Below are 10,918 nucleotides of genomic sequence, written 5' to 3'. Positions count from 1 at the left end.
TGTACGTGTTATTTGTTGTGTCATCTGTAGCGATGGAATCAAGGTGTTTCCTGCGTGTTGCCTTCACAGACGTCACTCTTGCAGACACGCACACACACACATACGCTATCACACACACACCTGCGCTACACCGCAACAGGCACACACATACAGACACAATCTAGCTCTCGGTTGTTTCTACCTGTATATTTGCTGTTGTATGCAGTCATGTACATATACTTTTTCACAGCATTAAACAGGCATTTATGCATTAAACTTTCAAAGCATTTACCTCTGCATGTGTTTTATGGTCTTATGCATTTAACCTGCGTGTGAGATATCTAATTCCCTATCTCTAGTAGATGTCCTTTTCCCTTATACCCACTGGGAGGTACTGTTGAGCTGTGTGTGTGTGTGTGATCCACAGGCTTACGATGGAAGCATAGTTTGTTACACCACAAACACAGGTTGTATGAGAATAAACATGCCCTAGTCTCTCTCCATAATCCCCTGGGTGCAGAGTGCTTTCTGATATTGGATGCTGGACATGTCAATGAGGGAAGGCAATTGGCAAAATAGTGTAATAGTAGTAGACACAAACGTGTATAGTTTTGCTAAAAGTGTTTAATGAATACTTGTGTTTTCAGTTGGTAAATGGATTGGCTACATGTAATTGTTTCAGAAATTGTGCTTCAAGAATCACTGTTACTTCTGCTGAGACAGTAATTGACTGTAATTGACAGTAAAAAGTGCTACGCAGTCCATAGGTCGCCGCCGTGCTTTGTATGTCCGAATGTCGTAGCCTTCTTTATTGCGTGTAGGGCTTCTGATGTGATTGGTTTCAGATGTTTAGAAGTGTGAGGAGGTCACCCAGTAAAAACTCACACTCTCCCAGGCCACACGTCTGCAGAATAACTACTCAGTTACACTCTCGCCTTTAATCAATACACACTCGGGCTGCACCTAACCACTATTTCCACAGTCCTCTCACCTGTACATTATTATTATTTTTTGATTAATCAATTAGTTGTTCAATAAATCAATCGATACATGTTGATCAGTGCTTCCAAAATCCCAAGATGATGTCGTCCAATGCTTTGTTCTGTCCACACACCAAAGATATTTAAGGCAATGTCATAGAGGAGTACGTAAAGCTGAACATATTCAAATTTGAGAAGCTTCAGTCAGAGCAATTTGAGATATTTTTTCTTTAAAAGTGACACCAACCAATTAAACAGTTATAAAAATAGTTGCCAATTAATTTGATAGTTGATAGCTAATCAATTAATTGTTGCAGCCCTGAGGCACACAACTCTCTCTCTCTGCCCCCCCCCATCTGTCTGTTTCTCTCTCTCACACACACACACACACACACATTCGCTCGCCTCATGAAGGATGGTTTCAGATGTTGAGCTGTGTCCCTAGAAGCCTCAATCCCACACACCCTGCAGTCCACACACACACACACACCCTGCAGTCCACAGTCCACACACACCCTGCAGTCCACACACACACCCTGCAGTCCACACACACACACACACACCCTGCAGTCCACACACACACACACACACCCTGCAGTCCACACACACACACACCCTGCAGTCCACACACCCTGCAGTTCACACACACACCCTGCAGTCCCACACACACACACACACCCTGCAGTCCACACACACACACACACACCCTGCAGTCCACACACACACACACACACACACCCTGCAGTCACACACACACCCTGCAGTCCACACACAACCAATGAGTGCATATCCATGAACACATCTCACTTCTCCTGCTCCATGAACACATCAGTACACATATGTCTGTCTCTCAGTGTCCACCTCCTCATCCTTTACCCACCCAACCTCTCTCTCTCTCACACACACGCACATATTCACAAATGTGTAGGCCTCATCAGTTAGCTGGTCAGGCACAGTGACAGAGTGAGAATGACCCAGTTTCCAAGTAAGGGCTTCAGTCAAAATACAACTCTGGAGGGACACACTAAATGTGTGTGTGTGTGTGTGTGTATATACGCATTAGTGTGCGCTTGGCTTCTAATTTCCATTCCCCCGATTACACATGCACGAGGGTTTGCCCAAACACACACACACACTCATTCGCACTCTCTCGTTTTTCATCAATGTCTCGCTAAATGTGGGTCACTGCCATTGTCTGACATCTCTCTCTTTCTCTCTCTCACACACACACACACACACACACACACACATTATCCATCTCTGGCATACATACACAACACAATCATTCTATCCAAAAAAGTCAATATGTCAAAAATTGGAATACATACATTTTATTTTGAAAAACAAAACAGGGATTAATCAAATATTCCATATTACAATAACATGAAAAAAGCACCTTGTTATTTGTTAGTGTACAGAAATTAGTGTGCATTACCCTGAAACTGTTGTAAATGTCACTGTCCAGTCTGTAGTCTGTCAGTTAAAAGTTACTATGTACAGAAATTTAGTTACATTGTCAGTGTGTGTGTGTGTTTATATTCCTCTGTTGAGACTATGATTATGGCTCATATCGGTGGAGTGTGTGTACAGGAGTGTCTGAGAGTATCTTGACAGGCAAGACAAGCACACACACACACAGGGACAGTTGTCATTCGTCTCTTCCTCTGTCTCCTATTCCACCCCAGGAGATCAGACAATCATCAGAGATCATCACCATGGTGATGACTGAATATGGGCCGAATTTGGCACAGATCACCACCTGAGCAGGACGAGAGCTGACACGTGTGCATGTGTGTGTGTGTGTTTGTTGTTGACTGGGAGCATTCTCCCCTGTTTGAGTAACAGTACGGCCAATGTTGGGGCTTTCATGTAATGTCAACGGAGTGTCAGTTTGTGGTCAGTTCATTTTTGTTCAGGATGGAGAGCCAGCAGGTGGTTGAGCTGAAGTCACCCTCACACACACTCACACACAGAGATAAAGAACAGAAATACATGGGTGGTTGAGCTGAAGTCACACTTACTCTCACACACACACACACACTAAGAACAAAAGGTCTGTGAGTGGTTGAGCTGAGGTGACACACAGGGTCACACACACACGCACACTCAGACACACACACACACACACACACACACCTTTACTAATGCTCTTTCTCACACACACACTGGCCTCATCAGCTTGCTGCCCTGTATATTTATATATATCTATGTTGCTGCCCATGTTGTGCTGAAGGTCTCAGCATTGGCATGTGGACATGTGAGCATGCAGTGCAGCACTGAGGTCTCGGTCCAGTCGGGTCGGTTCTGCTCCGGTCAGGGTGTGCAGGCTTTGCCCAGCCGCGGGTTGGGTGGTCTGGAGGTCAGCGGCTCCAGCGAGGGCAGAGAGCGGGTACTGACGGGGCTGTAGCCAGGCTCGGGGCTCCGCTGCGGGGTGAGCTGGGACCTGGTGCCCCCCTCTGCGCCCCTAGAGCGCCCCCTGGGGCGGCGGAGGATGGGCGACTTGGGGAGTTTGTACAGGAAGACGTTATACTGCAGCGGAGGGCTAGACGAGGGGAGCATCTTCACCTCCTTAGGCAGCAGGAGCTCCAGGTCTATAGTTACACCATCCTGTTGCACACACACACACACACACATACACACACACAATTACAAATTTACCATAAACACAAACTCATGCTGTTTGTACCTTAGCATATATGTAGTGTACTCACACCACTACATCACACACACACACAAACAAACAAAGCACGCACGCGCACACACACACACACACACACAATGTATGCGTACATGCTGTTAAAAATACACATGCACATACACACTTCCACTGCACATTCCATAGTATAGACGTACTGTACATATGTAAATACATGTATATAGATAACATTATACAAATTTACTGTGAACACTACCACTCAACATACCACAGGAACTCAAATTTCCCCTGGGGATCAATAAAGTATCTATCTATCTACAGGAGACACAATACAATAACACAATACCTATCCTATAGCACACACCTAAAAACACACAAAGCAATACTCACACACAAATGGTCATTCCCAATGATACATGGACTATACATAACACTATAATAAACACACTCAGTGCACAGATTCACCCACACAAGATGAGAGTATGGATTTACAGCCACGTTCATAAAGCACTCACCTCTCCATTACCGTGTGTGTGAAGTCCCACTCCCAAGTGAAGAAAGCCTTTTGAGAAAGATGTGTGTGTGTGTGTGGGGGGGTGTGTGTCTTGTGTATTCATAAAGTATGTGTGTGTGTGTGTGTGTCTGTCTGTCTGCGTGTCTGTGTATGCGACTTCAAATCAGTACTTAATGTACCACATAGATGCACATGGTATGACTCCCTGTGGGTACGCGATCTGTGCTGCCTGCACAATCCGACATGCGGGATTGTCATCCGACAGATGATAATCCTGTTTTACAACGATTTACGACACTGCACGATCTGGTCCGTGCAGGCAGCACAGATTGTGTACCGACACTCCCAATGTCACTCCCAATTTAAAAAGTAAAGATCCTCCAATAAGCCCATTTCACAGTGTCCAGGTGTCCGGCCTTGTTAATGTTAATGATACCTTAATTGGCTGGTAAAACCTTCTCCTGTTTCTGTCTGTCCTGTGGACTGTGCTGTTCCAGAGGGAGTTAGTTTACACAGTGGCAACATCTTGTGAAATGGGCTAATCACTGCTCCAGTAGTCATGATCTTTTTTTCTCCCTCTCTTTCTGTGTGATCTTAGCTGTGTCACTGTGTTTCTCAATAGCTCTCAAGGATACTGACCTTTCCATTAGCTTGAACCTCTTTAGTTACGTCTTCTGCATTGGCCATGTACCTGTGTGTTTTTTCTCTGTTTATATAACCTTGTCCATGTACCTTGGTGTTTGTACCTAGTAAAAACTGTAAAATGTCTTTGAGTGTCTAGAATCTACGCTATAAAAAAATACAAAAATAGATACTATTATCATTATCATTATTATTATTCTTACTAACTGGAGCTGGAGATTAGTGGATACTTCTGTTTCTGGACACTTGGCACTCATAAGCAAAGCAGCAAAACCAGCAGCAAGGACAAGGGTCAGAGTATGTGGGGGTCAGAGTGAGTCTGGACCGTAAAGCACAACGGATAGAAGCCGACCCCGGCCCAGATGTGGTGTTGATCTGGCCCTCAACTGACCCCAATCTGGCACAGATCAGATCAGGACCAGAATAGGGCTAGAGTTTGGGCCAGGGGTGACCGCTATTAGGTTGGAGAGCAGCGTCATAAGCCATAAGCCGTGCATGAACAAGACAGAAGGAGCGAGCAGAGAGAGAGAGACAGACAGACAAAGAGACAGAGAGAAAAAGGAGAGAAAAAGAAAGAGAGCGAGAGAGAAAGAGAGAGAGGGAATAGGGAGTTCAGTAGGAAATAGACAGGAGGATAGTGACGGGTGCATATTAGGAACACGCAAGGAAAAGGTGATTTTCAAACAAATCTTGTTTTTTTTTTATTAACGGTAATCTGTTTTCTCAAAAAAAAAAAAAAGAGTACAAAAAGATTTTGCATTACATCAAATGATTATACCACATTAATCAAAACCAAGACACTGAGTTGTGTGATTAATACTGCCTGTGTATATGGACTATATCAATCCAAGCATTATATCTTCAATACAGACTCACAAAATTAGTCTTACAAACATCAAAACTCTGTATACGATAACAACAGATGTACTGTTTCTAATATGTTTTTTTTATTTTCTCCATAAATCCTTGACAGTTTTGTACAGTTAGTAACAGCATTGCATGCAGGAGGAGTAAGGCTGAACAGAGGAAGGGAGATGGGCACAGCTACTTATCAGAGGTCAAAAGGTCAATAGGTCAGAGGTCAGTCAGACAGCAGTGACATTGCGTAGCATAGCTTGACTTAGCATGACTTAGCATTGACATAGATTAGCATGACTCAGTGTGACATGAATACAGACGTACAGGAGGGGGAGGTGCTGTGTGATGTGTCCAGCATGTGAAAGCTCAGCATAGCGCCACCATGTGATAGAAGGTGGTAATACAACACGGTGATGTGGCTCACATGATGGTAATGCTAGCTGAGTGCTATTGTGCGATAACGTCTGCTGACGTTAGCATTGCTGTTTGCAGATATGCTGGTGGGTGTAGCAAAGCCCTATATAGATTGGTTGGAACTCTATGACACTTATTTGCTGGTAGAAGACTGGGTAGGTTTTGATTGGTTGTTATATTAATACTTCTAGCACTGCTGGCTGTTTGGATTGGTAGTTAGTACAGCATGTTAGCTGCACCCAGTGACTGGTGGAACACATAGCAGTACTCTGAGCTGATAGGCTGTTGCTAGAATGCTGCTGGGTGTCGGTGCTTTAGAGCCTGTAGGGCGCTCCCTTGTGGTGGTTAGTGGGGCTACACTGTGTTGTTGTCCAGTGAGTTTACCTCGGCGGCCTGGTCCTTTTCGTCAGAGAGGGAGAGGGGCTTGCTGTTCTCGTGGGTGGGGGTGACAGAGTTCTGGATTGTCAGTGGCTCATCCTCCTTCGACGGAGACGACTTCACCTCCGACGTCTCTGGGAGTGATGGGGTCTTCAGTGGCTCTTCTTCTTTAGCAGGATCCTCCTGTGGAGAGATATGCCGCTTCCAAGGGTTAGCTTTGTTACACACATATACACAACACACACACACAGGCACACACACACACACACACACACACACACTACACTAACATTTTCATGACCAACACTTTTATGCGTCATTAAGCCTTCAAATAGTTTCACGGGGCAGCCATGTTTTTTTTTTTTTTTTACTTTTTTACTTCCACTATGATGAAGATCATCAGAAAGTCATCTGTACCTGTGGCCTTTAACAGGGAAAAGCCACAGACCAGGGAGCCGCAAACCCTCTTTTAAAAGTTCAAAGGTTTGAGAAGGTTTCAGTTCGGAAATGTCATATTATCCTGCTGCTGACCTACCGACTAACCCCCGGAGAGATGAGCTCAAACAGGTACAGACAGCCGTCTTCACAGGAAACCAAATGTCACATACATACATACCAACTGAGGTTGTTCTGGCAGAGCTTGCAAAGAAAACCTGGGCTGGGAACCTCTCAGAATAATTTACATTTGTTAACTAATTAATATGTAATCTTTAAAATGAGACGTTTTCTTTACAGACCACTCCTTAGATTGCTGACCAGTTTACAATAAGCCCATAAAACACTGTTTTTAAAATCAAATAAAATCCTCTTCAGTGTGATGTTCATGTTTTTTTGTAAATAGGTAATATATAATCTTTCCGTATCATTTATACTTACTATCATCAATCATTTAACTTAAAAAAGTGGCAAGTGTTGTGCCTAGATGAAATACCTGAGCTCTCATGTGTCTGCAGAGGTCAGGTCACTGAACTTACAGTTACACATTTATTAATTAGCAACTTTCATATGTATTATATTACAAGGGCCATTGTTCCCGGAGAAACTCAGAGTTAAGTGCCTTGCTCAAGTGCACAGTGGAAGCTGGGAATTGAACTCACAACTGTTCTGGCTACTGCATGCTAGCCCAGCTCCTTAAGCACTACGCTAAGGAGCTGGAGTTTGGGCCAGACTGGGACAAACACATTCTCAGGCAGTACATCCCTGATCAGTATTGATCAAACGTGTGTCTGCTTTATGGACGAAGCAGTAATTAAAAGCCTCAGTCGGACCATGTGCAGGCTATTGATTGGTCCAGTTAGGTGTCACATCGGACAATCTTTTTGGGGTCACACGCAACATGGGTCATGTGTTTTTTAATGTAAGGAGGCCATGACAGACCGGGCTACTCTGTACAGTATTGATTAGCGATCAATACAAATGGGGCAGTCCAAACATACAGAGAATGAGGCAGTTGGTTGTTGCAGAGATTAAAGGAGCATTTCACCATTGGGAAGATGAATGTGTATTTAAAGTAGTAAGTACTGTGGAGAAATGTGAAATGTGGAGTCATCATTGAAGTCAGTGCCTTCTCGATCGAGAAAAAGGCAAAAAATAATTTTTGGTTCATGCGGATTAAAGCCAACAAATCCCAGAATTCCCTGCCTTTCACTGCTCTTCGCTGCCCTACCAAGCAACTCCCCAGGAAGTAGCCAATGTAGTCTCCAGCCTCTGGCCAAAAAAACCTCTGATGATCCAAAATGATGATTTTTGCATCATCGGAAGTTTTTTCCAGACAAAAAATACAGATATCTCTCATCTCAGGGGGACATGAGGGAGGGAAGAACGGTCATTTGAAAATACTACCAGGTTTCTACTGATACAAAGCTTAATGCTAATCTGTGAAGTATCCCTTTAACTAGTTTTTTTAAAACCGTTATTTAACCAGGGAAGAAATCACACTGAGATGAGTATCTCTTTTTCACGTGAGCCCTGGTCAACAAGGCAACGTACAAAAGACAAGAGACAACACTGATGCACAAAATTAAAACAGAATCAAAATTAGAAACAGGAACAGAGTGATACAGTTCATTCTATGCAGCTGGTGCACTAGGCCTTTAATTATGATCTTACTGAGGGAACATCAAACAGAATGTATCTATTTGAATGTAAATTACACCCAGTCACTTGTTGTTAGGAGTACAGATATACAGTACAGTATATGAGGGAAGTTGTCCAATAAGTGAAGGCCAACCAACCATTTCATAGTACACAGTGATGAATTGAGTAACTATCATAACTTATAAATCTCAATGCAGAATGATGAACAAAATCTAATGACTGCAACACTGTCTTGGGGGCATGTCTATAAACACATCTCCATAATCTAAAATAATCATTAATACATATTGTGAACAACAAAGGTCCCAGAATGGAGCCCTGTGGCACGCCAGATATGACAGCAAGCTTTTCAGACAAAATACATCAAGATGTACACAGTGACATCTGTTACTTAGGCAAGTGCTAACCCAACTTGCTGGGTTAGTCTAGAGTTCCAGAGATCAAAGGAAATCTCTACACCTCTGTCATTAGTTTCCATAGATACACTGATATTGTTTTTTCTTAATGAGATTGCAGTTTACATCACATTAGTAATTTCATCACATACATTTTACAATTTAACTCAATTGGTTTGTTAAAATTTAGAAGGCAAAGAAGGTGTCTGGGGTCTAAGCAGTAGACTCTAGAGGGGTGAGTCAGCAGCTACAGTAATTAGTCTAAAACGGCCAAAGCAGGATGGGAGCAGAGTTAGGTAACAGTAATGCAAGCTTCTACCGGGAACATGAAAGACTGAGCCCCAAGACGTTTTATCTTCTGAAACAAACGACTACAGCCAGGGGGAAAATGGCACTCAGAGGTAAGAGATGCACGGTTTCTGAGGAAGCTGCACCAAAATGGCAGCCCAGAAGCGGGATTATGCACAATACAAACAGGGGGTGCTTTTACTAAGCAGATCCAAAATGGCTACCCAGAACTGGGATTACAGTATGCACACTACAAACAGGGGGTGCTTTTACTAAGCAGATCCAAAATGGCTACCCAGAACTGGGATTATGCACAATACAAACAGGGTTTGCTTTTACTAAGCAGAGCCAAAATGGCTGCCTGGGAGTTAAGCACAGGTTTGAATGGTCTTACCTCAGAACAGTATGTCTCGTCTCTGGTTTTACACTCCCAGGTGTACTTGTTCATAGTCTTCTACAGGAGGCAGGGGGCATGAGAGCATTACAATCTTCATAAAATAACACTGGACTTAAATCATGTTTTTGCCTTTTTAAAATCAAATGTATGTATCAGAACAATGACTCAGCCATCCAGTAAACAGAAGCTTGACTTCCCTTCTCCCTTTCACATAACCCATTGTCACTCAAATGTACAATCTTTGAAAAATATCACTAACCTTATTGTAACATTTCCTCTTATTTTGTATGCATCAAATTCCTTGCCTTTATCTGAACAGTGACTCAGCATAATAGAGGCTTCTCATGAGTTATTCCACCTTCACTTCAAACTTTCAGTCATTAAAAAACACAAGTGGGCTGTAACTGAATGTATCTGTTGATGCCCTTTCAGAGTGAAATTAGCAGTTTTTATCCAAACCGACTTACATATGTCAATTTTATTACAAGGAGTATTCTCCCCTGAACAACTCAGGGTTAAGTGCCTTCTAAGGGCCATAACAGCGGAGGCCGGGAATTGAACCCATAACTTTTCAGGCTACTGCATGCTAGCCCAGCTCCTTAGCCACTACACTACCTCCATTCAGCCTCACTTCTCCTGACCATCCCCTATTGCAGTGAAGCCTCCTGTCAGTTTGTGACTGTGATAAACAGTGGCCCTGTCAAACCCCCTGCAAGGTGCACGGCATTCCCTTTCCCATGAACCCCCTGTGCTCTCCAGGAGTCAACCTGAGTCATGAGTTTGAGTTCACCTTTTACATCAGAGCTCATGAATAAATCATTGGCATATGGTCAGGGCTAAGGATACAGCCTTAAAGAAGCACCTCTTCTCTCTCCTATAACCTGAAAAAAACGACTCTCACAGCTTGCAGCGGAAACGAAATGAGGGCAAGATCTGTCTCTGACCAGTTCCATGTTCGTCTGCTATTAAGGTCGAGATTTATTATTTCTACCAAAGAGTTTCTACATAGCACACTCTGTGGCATTACCTAGAGACACCAGGAACCCTCTGATCTGCGAAATATTCACACAAAATCACATTGATAATACATGAAAAATAGTACTTGAAAAGTATTCTTATTAGTCTTTACACACCGAGGATGAAATTTGTTGCCATGAAAAATACTTGAGACTCGAGATAACTTCGTTCTCAGTGTATAGAGACCAATGTGTGTGTGTGTGTGTGTGTGTGTGTGTGTGTGTGTGTGTGTGTGTGTGTGTGTGTGTGTGTGTGTGTGTGTTTCGGACTTACAGTAGTAACTGATCACAAAGAGCCGAGAGG

General features: G+C 43.3%; 1 protein-coding gene across 3 annotated transcripts in view; it reads right to left on the bottom strand.

Moving 5' to 3' along the window:
• Positions 1 to 2,270: 2,270 nt before the first annotated feature.
• Positions 2,271 to 10,918, bottom strand: part of cspg5b (chondroitin sulfate proteoglycan 5b) — a 30,610-nt gene continuing 21,962 nt past the window's right edge. For 2 of the 3 annotated variants that reach the window (XM_048229250.1, XM_048229252.1), the window contains exons 5-6: positions 6,428 to 6,604; positions 2,271 to 3,566 (exon numbers count right to left, since the gene is read on the bottom strand). In XM_048229250.1, coding sequence (XP_048085207.1) covers positions 3,273 to 3,566; positions 6,428 to 6,604 — 471 coding nt within the window. In that variant the 3' untranslated portion in view covers positions 2,271 to 3,272. Of the gene's footprint in view, positions 3,567 to 6,427; positions 6,605 to 9,595; positions 9,656 to 10,918 lie in introns of all 3 variants that reach the window. The other variant, XM_048229251.1, reaches the window with a different exon arrangement.

The sequence above is a fragment of the Alosa alosa genome, chromosome 20, assembly GCF_017589495.1.
Source record: "Alosa alosa isolate M-15738 ecotype Scorff River chromosome 20, AALO_Geno_1.1, whole genome shotgun sequence".
NCBI classification, from domain to species: domain Eukaryota; kingdom Metazoa; phylum Chordata; class Actinopteri; order Clupeiformes; family Clupeidae; genus Alosa; species Alosa alosa.
This window is presented reverse-complemented; position numbering and strand designations above follow the sequence as displayed.